Source organism: Gopherus flavomarginatus, chromosome 14 (assembly GCF_025201925.1).
Source record: "Gopherus flavomarginatus isolate rGopFla2 chromosome 14, rGopFla2.mat.asm, whole genome shotgun sequence".
NCBI lineage: Eukaryota > Metazoa > Chordata > Testudines > Testudinidae > Gopherus > Gopherus flavomarginatus.
In genome coordinates this window covers 28,397,300-28,414,130 of record NC_066630.1, presented here as the reverse complement: position 1 = coordinate 28,414,130, position 16,831 = coordinate 28,397,300, and the positions used below count along the sequence as shown (strand labels likewise).

Below are 16,831 nucleotides of genomic sequence, written 5' to 3'. Positions count from 1 at the left end.
CAACTGGATGAGGAAGTCAGATTTAAGCAAGACTTCCTCCTTCCTTTTTGCAAAAATAAAGAACCTGTCTGCTACAAGACAACAGACATGTTTTTCTGTGTTTTGAAAATAAAAAGCAAGACTCACGTTGCAATCTTGTCACCCCTGAAAACTCTTCAGAAGCTCAAAGGTCAGCATTTTGTGTGTTATATTTTGTAATATTAATAAGCATTCAATTAAATAACTCTGAATGGTATTTTTCAGTACAAATATTACCATGAAACAACCTGTTTAAAGCAACAGACTGTCTTTGTGAATAGTAGTGCAGATTTCACTTTATTGTGCTTTTAGATGTTAAGGTAAATAGTAGTTTAATGATTAGTTTAAATAGTTGAGATTAATTTTTGTATGTTACAATGACAGAATATTCCTTCATATATATATATTAGTACTATATTTTTGAACCGAATGAACAATGAAGTTTGGGCCTATTTCATCACCATAATGGCACCTTTAGAACCATTGTATTTATGGGCATGTCAGTATTTCCATTATGCAATTTTGTTTTCAGAGGTTTATATCTTGAACATAAATATCACTCCGATGTATCTCATCATATAAACTTGCAACTCAGGAGGAAAATCTAGTTTAAATTTGGTCAGCCATTTTTAGTTTACAGGTGTTTAAGGTAAATTTTATCGTTTAATCTCCTTTTTTGAGATTCTTATTGTCACATTCCCAATTTTAAAAAGTAAGGTTTTTCAGGTATATAGTCTATAAAATGAATTTGTTTCTCTGGGATTTCAGTGTAATAAATCAAACTGGTTGACTAACTGAACATTAAATAACTGGCTATTTTGAATGTGCAATGAGCAGTGGTTGACAAAGACTGAAAGAGCAGTGAAAACATTCATAGAAACATAAGAATGGCCATACTGATCAGACCACTGATCCACCTAGCCCAATATTCTGTCTTCCAACAGTGGCCAATGTCAGGTGCTTCAGAGGGAATGAACAGAATAGGCAGGCATCAAGTGATGCATCCCCTGTCATCCAGTCCCAGCTTTTGGCAATCAAAGGCTAGGGACACTCAGAGCATGAGGTTGCATCCCTGCCCATCTTGGGTAATAGCCAACTTCATGAATTTAGTTATTTTTTGAACTCTGTTATAGTTTTGGCCTTCACAACATCCCCTGGCAAGGAGTTCCACAGGTTGATTGTGCATTGTATGAAGAAGAACTTGCTTTTGTCTGTTTTAAACCTGCTGTCTATTGATTTAATTGGGTGAGTCCTGGTTCTTGTGTTATGTGAAGGGGTAAATAATTTTTCTATATTCACTTTCTCCACACCATTCATGACTTTATAGTCATCTATCATATCCCCTCTTAGTCATCTCTTTTCCAAGCTGAAAAGTCGCAGTCTTTTTAATCTCTCCTCATATGGAAGATGCTCCACACCCTTAATCATTTTTGTTGCCATTCTCTGTACCTTTTCCAATTCTAATATATCTTTTTGGAGATAGGATGGTGAGAACTTCATGCAGTGTTCAAGGTGTGGACATACCATGGATTTATGTAGTGGCCTTATGATATTTCTATCTTTCCTTTCCTACTGGTTTCTAACATTCAGTTAGCTTTTTTGATTGCTGCTGCACATTGAGCAGATGTTTTCAGTGACTCCACAATGACTCTAAGATCTCTTTCTTGAGTGGTAACAGCTAATTTAGACCCCATAATTTTGTATGAATAGTTGGGATTATGTTTTCCAATGTGCATTACTTTGCATTTATCAACATTGAATTTCGTCTGCCATTTTGTTGCCCTGTCACCCAGTTTTGTGAGATCTCTTTGTAACTCTTCTCAGTTTGCTTTGGACGTGACTACATTGAGTAATTTTGTGTCATCTGCAGATTTTGTCACCTCACTGCTTATCCCTTTTTTCAAATCATTTATGAATATCTTGAACAGCACTGGTCCTCATACAGAACTCTGGGGGACAGGGACACCACTATTTACCTCTCTCCATTCTGAAAACTGGCCATTTATTCCTTCCCTTTGTTTTCTGTGTTTTACACAGTTACTGATCCATGAGAGTACCTTCCCTCTTATCTGCTTACTTTGGTTAACAGCCTTTGGTGAGGGACCTCGTCAAAAGTTTTCTGAAAATCCAAGCATACTATATCCCTCGATCATCCTTGTCCATGTTTGTTGACCCCTTCAAAGAATTCTAATAGATTGGTGAGGCATGATTTCCCTTTACAAAAGCCGTATTGACTGTTCCCCAACAAATCATGTTCATCTATGTGTCTGATAATTCTGTTCTTTACTATACTTCCAAACAGTTTGCCCAATACTGAAGTCAGACTTATCAATCTCTAATTGCCAGTATCCCCTCTAGAGACTTTTTAAAAAGTTGGTGTCACATTAGCTATCCTCCAGTCAGCTGGTACAGAAGCTGATTTAAATGATAGGTTACATACTACAGTTAGTAGTTCTGCAATTTCATATTTGAACTTTAGAACTCTTGGGTGAATACCATCTGGTGCTGATGACTTACTACTGTTTAATGTATAAGTTTGTTCCAAAGTCTCCTCTGTTAACATCTCAATCTGGGACAGTTCCTCAGATTTATCACTTAAAAAGAATGGCTTCATTGTGGGAATATTCCTTACGCCCTCTGTTGTGAAGACCAATGCAAAGAATTAATTTAGCTTCTCCACAATGGCCTTATCTTCCTTGGGTGCTGCTTTAGCACTTCAATCATCCAGTGCCCCACTGGTTGTTTAACAGGCTTCCTGCTTCTGATGTACTTAAAAAACATTTGCTGTTAGTTTTTGAGTTGTTGGCTAGTTGCTCTTCAAATTCTTTTTGACGGGTCTAATTATACTTTTACACTTGACTTGCCAGAGTTTATGCTTCCTTTCTTTTTTTTCTCAGTAGGACTTTACTTACTGTTTTTAAAAGATGCCTTTTTGCCTCTAACCACTTCTTTTATACTTTGTTATTTAGTGCTGCTGGCACTTTTTTGGTCCTCTTACTATGTTTTTTAAATTGGGGTATACATTTAGTTTGAGCCTCTATTATGGTGTTTTTTAAAAGTTTCCATGCAGCTTGCAGGTATTTCACTTTTGTGACTGCACCTCTCACTGCATCAGGGGCTTGATCCAAAACCTTTTGAAGCCAAAGGACTTTGAATCAGGTCCCTGTCAAGGAGAAAGGGAGAGTTTTGTGGAATGCTGCTTCCTCAGCACTTTCAGTAGAGCTGGCGAAGCTGCATTCTCCTCAATTCTGCTCCACCTTACTGTCAGGGAGGGATTAAAGTGAGTGCTTTTGCAACCTTGTAAATGTCTACTGATACAATAGACTGCAAGAGAGTCCATGAAGGAATTCCCACACCTCTAAGTACAGCACTGCATGACTGTACACAAAGATCCTTAAATTATGCAGAAATGAGAACCAAGCAGTCTTGACTAGCTCCCACTTCCAAAACGTACTGCAGCAGTTCACTCTCAATAACATCTTTCACTAATCTTTTGTTTTACTGCAGGAATAGGAGCTGTGACTTTTTAAAGTAACCTATATTATTTGTCTTTCCTTCTTTTTTAGCCAAACTCTGAGCAAAAAAGTTCATCTCACATAACTGATCGAACACAAATCACTGACAAAGTTGTTACACATTTTTAAAACCCTTTCCTCACAATGATATTATAAATAGTTATTTATATTATAGTACTGCCTATTGGTCCCTATTAGGGAGCTGTATTTGAATACTGCCATAGGGCGCTAGGGCCCTATTATAATAAGCTCTGTACAAATGTATAGTTTAAAACACACATATACACACACATGCACAAAAAAAAAAAAACCACCAAGCCCCGCCCCAGAGTGTTTACAAATCTCGATTGTGACAAGACACAGCAAGTAGCTGAAACAGACAAGCAAGGGGGACAGGAGGAACATGCTGTTACATAATAAATAGAAAATTTAGTAATTCACCTGCCTGGCCATTGACAGATTCAGGGGTTCATCTGCAATGCAGCAGTACGTGTAACTTCCAGTTTGGGTAAACATTCACATAGACTGACTGAGCTAGCATGCTAAAAAACAGCTGTGTTGCTGCGGTGGCACAGGCAGCCCAGATACCTAGGATCTCAAATGTGATTGAATGTACTCGGGCAGCTAGCCTGAGCTACTGCGTATGCCGCCACAGCTAGACGGTTAAATCTTGGGGGGTAAACTCTCCAGTAGTCTGGCTGTTTTCCTTCAGGGTTTCCAGAATTTATTCCCCTCAACAACTGATCTGTGGCCAAGTCCAGAAAACTTTGAGGCACAATATAAGAGGTGAAATCCTGGCCCCACTGAAGGCAACGGCAAACATCCCATTGACATCGATGGATTCAGGGTTTCACCTTAAATACACATATTATTTGGCATAAGTTCTTGCTGACAAAATGCCCATATAGGTCCCAGCACTCTTATTGGCAGCTGCAGCATTCCTTTACTGCTATCCCTTGTAGATATTTGTATACAATGTCTGTTTCTTTAACTTTGTGTCTAAGCACATAGGTATTGAGGAATTAGCAGCTCTGTAAACTTCAGCCCACTGACATCAATGGGAATCTTTTCATTTATCTCAGTGGGATCAGATCAAGCCCTAACTCAATAAAATAAACAATTATCTAGAATGGACTTTGGGAGACTTCTAAAGCTCTTAATGTGTCTGATGATGTGAAGTGCACGATTTTGTATTCCTTCTGCGACAGCTTTGCAATGGACAGAGACCATCACGCAGCAGAAGGAGATCAGCAGGAGCCTGTAACTGACATAACTTCGTGTCCTGCGGCCGCTCAGTTAGATGAAGAACAAAATGAAACCGAAGCTGAAATTTCATTTCAAGTGAACAATGACAACCCAGAAACTGCTGCTCTCTCAGGTTAGGACCCACCATTTATTCTACCTTTTTTCATGGAGCTATCAGTGCTACATGTCTCATGAGTTACAAACAGAGAACAGGAATGACCACTTCCACTCCAGTGGTAATTTCTTCAGGCTAGGGTGAAGACATGCTGTGGGGAAGTTTGCATTGAACTTGTACAGTGACTAAGAACTCCAATGCTGTCAACTGTGCAAATACATTTATTGGTAATTTTTTAAAGGTATGGATTTTATTTAAAAGAAAACTGTTGATTCATGTTTCTTTCTGTAATGCTGTCAGGAACAGCACTCCTTTCTTAAAACCATACATTTAGGAAAGGCTGGGTCAAACTCTGAGGAAGAGAAACTCATTTTAATGTTATTTTAACCTAAACAGCAGGTTAAAAAAATCCAACTATTTAAGGGACTTTCTGGGCACCTACAATTTGAATGTGAAAAATATAAGTGTTTAGTGATTTCCTTCTTATCCATTGTGACCATGTATTTACATTGTTTACAATGCTGAATAATTTGCTCATAATGATTTAGGTTGTCTAGACAAATAATTTCAGTGATGCAAAGTCCAGATATACCCATATGAAACAGCAATTGTAGTGATGTGCCACATTATCCACATTGCTGTGCCATAGTTCACCTGAACAAAATTATCAGGACTGGATTCCAAAGACAGAGAAGTATCCTTCATTGCTAAAATCTAGTCCCAATTTCCCTGTAAGTTAACTTCCCAGCCTCTTATACCCCATTTTTACATTTACAACAAATGATATTCTGGCTTTGGTTATAACCTGTGGTCTAGATTGTAGCCTGGACCATGTGTACACAAAAAGGAGTTGGGGGCAGTAACTCCCTTTTTGCTCCTGCACTGGCTACCTGGAGCCAATAGAAAGTGTAGAGTATGGATGGAGTCTTGGCTTCACCCAACCCTAAGCATCAACCCAGAGCACATGAGCATGTGCAGGGGATTTCAGAATTTGCTGCAACCATGCATATACTACCCCTTACCTTTCTCTCCCCACCCCCGACCCTCCACTGCCCCAGCAAAAAGTAAACAGAAGGACAGTGTGATTCAGAGGCACATGTGAATCGTGACCTCCCTGTGGCTACTCCTGGGAGAGTGCATCCTGTTCACCTATAGTGAACTCACAACCTAGCTCTACAATATGCTTGTAGGATATTTTTTTCACCATGTTTTTTTCGGTCAAAGTTGTTGTCATCAGGATTTTACTAGCAAGCTTTACTAACAAGCCTTCATATTTTACCGTGGATTAGATGACCTAAAGCTGTTCCTATTAGCTGTGAACGATCTTATTTTATCAGTCTTAAAGGTAGTGATATACACATTATTCATGCAATATAGTATCAGAAATTCAATTAGCCACTCTCCTGGTGAATGTACATGGATTTTCTTCCCAGATGCACTGGCTACAACTTGAGATATTAAATATATTGTTTTAGGTACCAGTAACTCCCCAAGTCCTAGCTCATCAATGACAACTAAGCAGCTTCAGGACTACTGGAGGAATGAGAAACGCCGCTGTAGACAAGTCAAACTCCTTTTTGAAATCCCATCAACCAGAATTGTAGAAAAGTACTTATCTAAATATGTGGTAAGCTAACAAATGAATATGTAACATAATTTCATTCACTCAGCAGATGTCTGCACAGCATGGGTTGTTAGCCTCACTCAGGACCAGATTTTGCAACTAGGGTGACCAGGTGTCCAGCTTTCGACCAGAATGCCAGGTCAAAAAGGGACCCTAGCGGCTCCAATCAGCACCGCCAACTGGACTGTTAAAAATCCATTCGGCAGTGCTGCACCACTAAGGCAGGCTAGTCCCTACCTGTCCTGGCACTGCGCTGCATCCCGGAATTGGCTAGCAGGTCCGACTCCTAGGCAGGGAGGCTGCGGGGGGTTGAGGGGGCATGGGGCTCCACTTGCTGCCCCCACCCTGACCACTGGCTCCGCACTCCCATTGGCCAGTTCCCTGCGGGTGAGAGCAGCGCATGGAGCCTCCTGACAGGCAGGTAGCCTGCCTTAGCCTCCACATTGCACCACTGCCCAGGAGCCACCCGAGGTAAGCCCATGCCCCTATCCTGAGCCCCAACCCCTGCCCCAGCCCTGAGCCCCCCCTCAAACCCAGAGCACCCTCCTGCACTGAAAACCCCTCATCCCTAGTCTCACCCAAGAGCCCATACCCCCCCCCGCACCCCAACACCCTGCCCCAGCCCAGAGCCCCCTCCCACACCCTGAAACCCTCATCCCCGGCCCTACCCCAGAGCCCTCACCCCCTCCTGCACCCCAACCGCTGCCTCAACCCACAGCTCTTTCACATACTCCCAATCCATCAGCCCCACCACCCAGACTGGATCCTGCTCCTGCACCCCAAACCCCTTGTCTCCAGCCCCACCCCAGAGCCAACATCTCCAGCCCAGATCCCTCACCCCCTCCCACACCCCAACCCACTTCCCCAGCCCAGTGAAAGTGAGTGAGGGGGGGGAGAGCGAGCCACCGAGGGAGGGGAAATGTAGTGAGTGGGGGGTGGGGCCTCTAGGAAGGGGAAGGACTACAGTGTTCGATTTGTGCCACTAGAAAGTTGGCAACCCTGTTTGCAACCCTTGTTCACATTGGGTAGAACATACTCTTAGAGTAAGGTAATACTTAAAGCAAGCATGGGTGGCAGAATCTTGCCCTAAAAAAACTCTTCAACAAGCAGTTCATAATAAAGACTGTGCCAATGGGGGAAAAAACACAGTAACGGGGCTAATTTTGTAGGCCCTGTGTTAATTGTTCTTTGTATGATTGTAGCACGCAGCAGCCCTACTAATGGACCAGGGTTCCATCGCTCCAGGCACTGTACAAACAAAACAAAGAGACAGTTCCTGCCCCCAAAGAGTTTATAGTTTAAGACTAAGACAAGACACACAGTAGGAAATTCATACTGCTGCAAGCACATCAAAGCAACACTAGGGTAAGCCCCACATTGTGGCAGTATAATATACCTATAATTTGAGGTCTGCACTGGTGTAAGTACACATTTCCATATGCAGACAAACCCTAAGGCTCCAATCCTACAACTAGACCAACTTTGGACTGTATCCTCTTGCACACTCAGTCCTGCAGTAGAGTCATTTAAAAAAAAAAAAGCCTGAGGGAGAGGGACAGGGACAATAAATAGTAAGTGAAAAGGATAAGACATTTTCTGACACTGTGCGATTGTGATTATGCATTTCCACTGTTGTGACATTTCAGATCTATTTATCAACATTAAGGGGGAAAAAAATCCCCTATTGATCATATCTAAAAAACCCATGGTTTAATCACATTTTTCCAATTAGTGTAAAAAATTTGCTCTTTTAGCTAACATTGGAATGTCAAAAGGGGAAAACCAACACAATGGGCCAGATTCTGACATTCTTACTCACTGTGATGAGCCCTCAGGAGACCTGGATTCTATTCCCAACTCTGCCGCTGACCTGCTGGATGACTGTGGGCGAGTTACTCCGTGCCTCAGTTTCCCCAGCAGTGAATGATGCTATTTACCTCCTCTGTAAAGTGAGGTAAACAGATGAAAAGTGCTGAGAACTATGTACTGTATTATTATTACTCACACTAGTGTATTGATCCCAGTGGGATTCCTCTTGGAATAAGGTGCTATTTAGCAAGTGAGTAAAGGTTTCAGAGATTGGCCTAGTATGATCTTATATTTTCAAAGGAGATTCAAATGCTATACATGTTCTAGTTAGATTCTGTTACCCTTGCACAGATTGTATATCTGACTTCCTGAATAGTCCCACTGATTTCATTAAAAGTGCTCAAGGAATAAAGGTACCACGTAGTGTGTGTGAGGGTGGTAGAACTTAGCTCCAAGATCAATAACAACTTAAAGATATTTCACCTTAAAAAATTGCTGAGAAATTTGAATAATGTCTTAGAAGAAATCACCTCTTTTGCTCATGGACATTCCACAAACCAGGGAAAAGGGAGGACAGGAGGGGGATGAAGGGATAAGGGATAAATTCATCTAACAGATTGTTTGTTGTGAATTATTCACTCAGCTGCCCTTGGTAGTCAGATTTCTTAAATCATCGTTTTACCTTCTATGCAATTTTCTTGCTCTCTTGCAATGTTGTTATGAATCTGCATAACCAGTAGGTACTTTATTATCAGCAGTGAGCAGGGCAGAGTATAGGAAAACATCACAGTGTTAATGAATGAAGAGATATCAGAGCAGTGGCATCTCAGCTTTAGGAAGCTAGAGAGAAGCTTGCTAAAGTGATGATTTATCAGGCTTAAAATCAAAGGATGGAGAATGTCTTTTATAACAGAATGAGGGAGTTTCTTATGCTAGTATTGGTTTGTAACATCTAATGCCCATTTCTACAAAGGAGCAGTTTGACTTAAGCAAACTGTGGGCCTAAATCCATTTAATTCACTGGGAACAGGATGAGATTGTAAGTGAGTAACATCTTGACCCAATCCAAAACCCATCCAGGTCCACAGACTGTCTCCTCAGCTGGTGTAATTGAGATAGCCCAATTGACTTCAGTGGAAGTATTCAGGGCAAGGATCTAGCCTAACTGGAGATTTCTTCAACTTTAATGGGCTGTGGATTAAGCCCTGGGTGGAAATCTATTTGAAGAATATGTAGCATCAAAAATCTGTTTTGCAGCTTTGTGAGTTTTTTTTTCTTTCTTTCTTTTTTTTTAATGTCACATTTACTAAATTCATTTTGGTATCAAGGTCAGTGCAAAATTCAGAGAAATTTATTCTTTGTATTCTTAAATTGTGAATTATTGTATTAAAATGTTCCTGCTAGAGGTTGCTGAAGGATCTTAGATAGCAAACAGATTGTTTTAGAAATGTGGCATTCACTTTTTCAGTATTTATATAAAGTGGTAGGCTTTGCATAACAGGACAATGAATTTAGAAAAAAAAATCTCTGAAGTTGCTCCATCTCATTTTTGCATATACCAAATGTCCCCTCCAGCTCTCTCCTCCTCCGTCAGATCATTAATAATGTCCAGAAATCCCCAGAAATATTTCTAACAGTTATAACCAATGAAAAATATATTAAATTCAATATTAGTTCTGGGAAATCCATTCAGTTTGCTATGGATGATTTTTTGTAGTAACCATATGTGTTAAGGAGTACAGTTACATGAATGAAACATAAATTATTTAAAGCACTCCTCCTAAACTTTTACAAGCAATTTGCTAATTTACCAGATTAAGGACTCCAGGTGCTGAGTGCCTTCTTATTGAAATGAAGCCCCTAAGGTGCCCTATCTACAAGCACTAATACATGCAAATACTAAGTATTAGTAACAACAGTCTGAAACAGTAGTGGTTAGGAATTACTGACTCAATGGACACCTATCTCAAAGGCCTTGTTTATCTTGGGAATATGCTCTATTTCTTGCAGCTGATGGCTAGTCACTGATGTAGCAGAACCAGTGCTGCACACAGTCATCTACAATGCAGATCAGCACAATTAGATGTAAATTGATGCAAAATGTTTTTTGCGGGAGAGGGTTTTTCAAGCAGGGACAAACTCCATTGGTGCAAATTGTGGCTTTCTCTGTTTACATTTACACCTGCCCCAGTGTCAGTCCTATCAGGGCAAAATCTCAAAGCAGACAAAATCAAAGTAAAGTTTAAAATATGTTTGTCAACGTTCAGCAAGCCTATAGTTTTATGTAACAAGACTGAATATTTCTTGCTACTTGGTTTTTTTTTTTCCTTCCAGTTGTATAAAATCATCATCATCCAGACAGGCAGTTTTGATGGCAACAAAACTGTAATTGAGCGTCGATATTCAGATTTTGAAAAATTGCACAAAAATCTTTTGAAGGACTTTGATGAAGAAATGGAAGATTTGACCTTTCCCAAAAAATGCCTAACTGGAAATTTCACAGAGGAAATGATCAATGAGAGAAAATTAGCCTTCAGGGACTATCTGGGATTTCTGTATTCTATGAAATGTGTCCGGAGATCCAAAAAATTTATCGACTTCTTAATAAGACCAGAGATGGAGGAAGCTTATGGCTGTCTGAGGGGAGGCCAATATACCAAAGCTTTGGAAATTTTTGTGCAAGTCATCGCTCTGCAGGAAAAATTAACCAAACACAGCCCTGTTTTAATAGTCCCTACACTCTGTGCTTTAGTTGTGTGTCACAAAGACCTGGAGAACCTAGCAAGTGCCTATGAATATGGAGAAAAGGCTTTACTTCACCTACAGATGCATGGTGGGCACAGGTATTATGTTCCATTGCTAGAAACAATGATCACTTTGGCATATGAACTTGGCAAAGACTTTTTATCCTTGCAAGAGAAACTGGAAGAGAGCAAGGCAAAAAAAACCCAAATAAAAGTGTTTACCCTAAAAGAACTTACAGTTCGAGAGTATATACAATGAGTGCAAGAAAAGATCAACGATCATATTTCACTGAATAGCAAAAACGTGATCATGCTCTCATTGAGGAACATGGACTTCAAAATGTGTTTTTCAAGCAGTTCTGAATGGAGACTGCAGCTTACAAATACAGACAGCAAAAGTTAAGATTCTGATAGTTTTCAATCTAAAAAAGTATGATAAAATATACAAGGGACACTACCCCATTTCTGTAAGATAATGCTGTACTTACTGCATAGTTACAGTAACATCTATGCTTACTAAAATGGGAAGTAATTTGTGGGGAGGGGGGACCTCTTTTTTCCATTTGTTTCTTTTTGACAGTACTTTGTTTATAGCCAGTTTCAGGGTTTCATCTGTATAGTCAGTTAAAATGGAACCACTCATATAAATAAAGCTATGCAAGTGTTCACACATTTACAGGATCATGGATTTTGTTAATGAAAAAAACCCTTATGAACAAAGAGGGAAGGAGAAAATGTTTTAAAAAGAAATTTTCAGGACCTATTATTTAAAAGGGGACACTATCAGAAATTAATTACTTTTTCTATAACTATGATCAAAGCATTGTCAAAAACTGCTCAGAAATTCCCAATAATTTTCTGACTTTTAATACAATGGGGTATGCTCCCATTGAAGTCAATGGATAGTTTACAATTTACTTCAATGGGAGCAGCAGCTACCAGTGGTCATCATTTCACTGGGGATGGGGTTTACTTTTAATTTCCTTTTAAAGCTGATATGATTTCATGACTTGCATTGAAACCACATTCCTGTTATTGGCAATTTTTAACAGAGCTCTTACTTGAGAGGAAAATTCATGCCCCATGCAACGTACACCTAATGAAAAGGAACCACAAAAGAATGCTGTAGAGGTAACATCTGGCTAATGTAATGGAAGCCTTTAATTCTGATCTAGCTGCAATACACATGGTTAGGATTTTGTTTAAAGTTATAATGCATTCATTTTAGAGCCTGCTATGACCTAGGGAAATGTCACGACTTAGCACTGACACGACAATGCTGGCATTGAAATGACATTGCTCATTCTTTCAGGAGCCCTTCCCACAGGAAAGGATGTTGAGTTCGCCCTGGTCCTGGCATTTCTGTGAAAGCTTCTCAAATGGAAGTGGCACAGTGGTTGGGATAGATGAAAATGTAAAAAGCAGAGCATTCCCCCACCGGTCTACTTCTTTATTTATTTCCCCAGTGCAAATGCTATTATTTTATTACGTAAACAATTGGTCTTCATGTTATGACGAACAAGGTGAACCACCGCTCTGTACTGAACAGACTCGGAACTGTTCAGCTGTGTCTCATAGCGCCTATGCTGCTGACAGATTCTTTTGGGAGGGACAGGGGCTGTTCTATCTATATGCAAACTAGGCAGCTGCCTAGAGAGGCAGATTTTGTCTAGGGGGGCAAGGGCACAATGCACTCACACAAATTTGGCCTGGCCACCCTTCTGTCATGACCACCAAACTATCAGAAGGCTCCCCATGCACTCCCCGATCCCCATAAAGTCTGATATGCACCCTGTTGAGAACCCCTGTTCTAGCAAATAGGAGCAGGTGGCACACTGTAGTCTTGCCTCGGGTAGCAGATTATCTTGAGTAGACTCTGGGGAGGTACCTGTACTTTTGGAACCGAAGGAACTGAACTCTATCCTTGCTGTCTCCCTTAACCACATGGTGACCATTCTGTGAATCATCATGGCATACATGTAAAAGCAGCAAAGAATCCTGTGGCACCTTATAGACTAACAGACGTTTTGGAGCATGAGCTTTCGTGGGTGAATACCCACTTCCTCAGATGCATGTCAGACATGCATCTGAGGAAGTGGGTATTCACCCACGAAAGCTCATGCTCCAAAACGTCTGTTAGTCTATAAGGTGCCACAGGATTCTTTGCTGCTTTTACAGATCCAGACTAACACGGCTACCCTCTGATACATGGCATACATGAAGTTCCTATGTGTTCGTGGATGTTTACAACACATAGATCAATATTGAGTGGGAGTGGTGTGGTCTGTTGCACTGAACACAGAATGGGGAATCAAGCAATAAAGAGTTCAAATCCCAGCACTTCTGAATATTGAGTTCTAGACTCTGAGTCTCAAATCCACAAAAGCACTTTGGTGCCTAAATTAAAAGTTAAAAAACATAGGCACCGCTGAGATCCCCAAAATCCCATGCTCAGCTGCCACCTAACTTTGGAAGTGCCTACATTTTCCCAATAAAAGTCCACCAGGTGCCTATGTTTCTGCCACTGGGCATGCACACAATGCCTCAGTGCCATCTCATGCTCAAGCTCCCGCACCAGCCTCAAGCCATTCCCTTGCTTATGTCTGCTGTGGTAGGTGTTATCAGAGCACATCTAACTCCACACAGAAGGGAGGTGGATTCTCCCCTTACAACCTGTATGGCGGTGATAAGGGAACTCACTCAGCACACTGGAAACACCCACTCAATTCTCTACTCTATCTGATGGGGAGAAAGGATTTGAAGATGAGTTTCTTCACTCTCAGATGAGTGCCCTAACCACTAGACTACAGATTCACTCTCACTGGCTCTCTGGCCCAATACATAATTGGGTACATAGAATGGAACATCTTCAACAGGAGAGACTGAGGAAGACCCATATTAGAATATTCCAGAGCCCAGTGGAATTCTAACCCCCTCCCACCCGACCTTCCCCAGAGATAACTTGGGGATGTGCCTGCCTAGCATAATGGACCCTTCTGTCTCCAATCCCGCAATTGACTATATGTGGGAGTACATGTTGTATACTAATGAACATTGCAAAAAAAAAAAATTCTTGCTGGAGAAAGGAAAGAACAGACCTCCATTAACAGCTATTCTGTCCACACCCCTGTTGTCATGCCATAGCTTCCATCTTCTAAAAGGGCACAGTTGATCATGCAGATAGAAGCCAGGTCTACATTGCAAACTTTTACCAGCATAACAACGTCAGTTGGGGTGTGATCCCTGGCCAAGATAACTATGGTGGCAGAAGCCCCTGCACTTAGGGGATGAGGGGAGAAGGAGGGAATAAGCTATCCTGGCAGAGGGCATTCACACTAGGAATGCTTTGCTGATACATATAGTAGGAGCAAAGTGTTCCTGGTCTAGACCCGGCCCCATCCATCATCAAATGTCTTACAAAAGAGACACCAGTTTCCCTGCCTCATGGAAAACCTGTGCGCTAATTACTAACTGAATTCAGGGCACAGGCAGAAGAAAGGGCAATCTGTTCCTTGTGTAGTTCTCCCATTGCGAACTGCTTTACATGAAAGGCATTTTAATGTTGCCTATGTGCTAACTGATTGGCCAGGACTTTTATCATTCCCTAGAGCAGAAGTCATTCATCTCGAGTGCTATTCAGAGAGAATGTATCAACTGTCTAATTTAAAGTACTGATTTTATTTTCTGCTTCTTTGACATTTGCAGTCAAGGAGCTTCTCATATTGAATCGGCAAAACCGACTGTGCACAAATGGCACAGGGTCAGTTATGAGCCCATAAAAGGCTTCAGATCAGTTTACGATCTCACTTCCAGTAGCCACAAACAAACCAAACAAACAAACACTCCCCCCACAAACTAAAGAAATACAAATAGCTTTCCTCTCCAGAAATGCTGAGACTATAGACCACTGAGGACAGCAGAAGCTGCTTATTAACAAGTTCAAGGTGGATGTTAAAAAAGGAATACTTGAAAAAGAAAGGAAGGTATTGCGGCTTGGGCACTGGATGAGGGAAATCAAGGGAGCTGGATTCTATTTCCAGCTCTATTACACACTTTATGTGCACAATTTTTCACAAGTTACTCAACCTCTGTGTCTCTGTACCACCAGTTAAAAAAATGGAAAATATTTCATCTCATAGTTTTTTTTAAATGAAGCTAAATTCATTAATAGGTTGAGAGATATTATGGCAATGAATGCTATACAAAGCTTATAAAATATACAATAAAATAACTCCAACCTTTAATCTAGAAATGAGCATTAAGGAGAAGATAGTTGAAACCTATACAGGCCTTTTTCACTTCTTTTAGTATTTTCTTAAACAGGAAAAAAAGATATTCGCAGGCAGTAAGTCACCAGTCTAGAAGCCTATTCTTGATTGTATGATTAATAATTTATTACTAGTACCGTCTTATTTTAGAACTGGACATTACTGTTTCTACACTTGCGAAAGTTACAAACTATTTATTTATGGCATTGGACTGGGTTAGTCCCTGATGCTGAATCAGGCCTTGTAAGCCGGTCGTGTCGGGGCCCGTCCCTCTCAGGCGCAACGGGGAGCCAGGGCGCCTCCTTACACACTGCAGTCCGGATAGGCTTAGCCCCTCGGCAGGTGTTGAGCGGGGTACAGGGTCTGTAAACAAGGTAGAGCCCCGACCCTCTAGCCGGGGTCGGGGCTCTCAAAGTCAATAAGCCCCAGCCCTTGGACAGGGCGGGGCAGTAACAGTTCAAGCTCAGGCCTCTAGCAGGGGCTGAGCAAACACAGTATCAGCCCAGGCCCTTGGCAGGGCGGGTACCAAACACAAGTCTAGTTAGCTCTGGCCCTCTGGATCAGGGCGGAGCAGTGGCAAAGTCAACGGGGCCCAGCCCTTGGTTCGGGCGGGGCACCAAACACAAGTCTAGTTAGCTCTGGCCCTCTGGATCAGGGCAGAGCAGCGGCAATAGGCGGGAAGAGGGGGAGTCTGCCACCTGGTTATGGGTGGCAGGGGGAAACGCAGGCCCTCCCACTCCACTGCGTTCCAGCCCGGGGCCCTAGCAGCGGTCAAGACCCGCTGCGGTCAGTGGAGATCCTGGCCGCAACACAGTGACATGGGTTCGGGCTCTTCAGGAGCCAAACCAGGGTTGGCTACCCCCGGGCCACTTCCAACCTCCCCCTCTCTGGGTACCTGGTCCTTGCCAGCATCGTCTGGGGGGTCCCAGACCATGGGCTCCTCCGGGTACCGGTCGTGGGGAAGCTCAGGCCACTCCTCGGGGTATCGGGCACACGGCAGATCAGGCCGACGTTCCTCCGGGTACCGGGTCTGAGGCAAGTCCAGCCAGTGCTCCTCTGGGTAGTGGGCGCAGGGCAGGTCCGGCCAGCGCTCCTCTGGATAGTGGGTGCGGGGCAGGTCCAGCCAGCGCTCCTCTGGATAGTGGGCGCGGGGCAGGCTGGGCCCGGCGGGAGCCCAGGCACCAGCATCTGTCCTCTCCGGCAGCCTGCGCCCAACTGAGCGCTGGGGCCGGGCTTTTATACTTCCTGTCCTGCCCCTTGACTTCCGGGGGGCGGGGACAGGCCGTGCTGGCTCCACCCACTGAGGCACCTGCTCTGGCTCGTCCCTCTCAGGCGTGGCGGGGAGCCAGGGCGCCTCCTTACAGGCCTATACAAAATAAGCTCTTCCTAATTTCAATGCTATGTACTCCCAGGGTCATAGATACCAAGGCTAGATGGGACTATTATGATCATCTGTTCTGACCCATTGTATAAACGCAGACCATTTTGATTTA

The 16,831-nt window shown here is 42.4% G+C and overlaps 1 protein-coding gene across 1 annotated transcript; it reads left to right on the top strand.

Moving 5' to 3' along the window:
- The first annotated feature begins 47 nt into the window (after positions 1–47).
- Positions 48–11,742, top strand: SNX20 (sorting nexin 20). Its single transcript, XM_050922571.1, has 4 exons — positions 48–169; positions 4,742–4,911; positions 6,369–6,520; positions 10,661–11,742. Exons 2-4 carry the CDS (start codon positions 4,749–4,751, stop codon positions 11,327–11,329), a joined length of 984 nt encoding a protein of 327 aa, XP_050778528.1. The 5' UTR covers positions 48–169; positions 4,742–4,748; the 3' UTR covers positions 11,330–11,742.
- The last annotated feature ends 5,089 nt before the right edge of the window (positions 11,743–16,831 follow it).

Coding starts and splice junctions, on each gene's coding strand:
- SNX20 (XM_050922571.1), top strand. CDS start 4,749: ATGGACAGAGACCATCACGCAGCAGAAGGAGATCAGCAGGAGCCTGTA. Junction 4,912..6,368: donor AGAAACTGCTGCTCTCTCAG/GTTAGGACCCAC, acceptor ATATTGTTTTAG/GTACCAGTAACTCCCCAAGT. Junction 6,521..10,660: donor AGTACTTATCTAAATATGTG/GTAAGCTAACAA, acceptor TTTTCCTTCCAG/TTGTATAAAATCATCATCAT.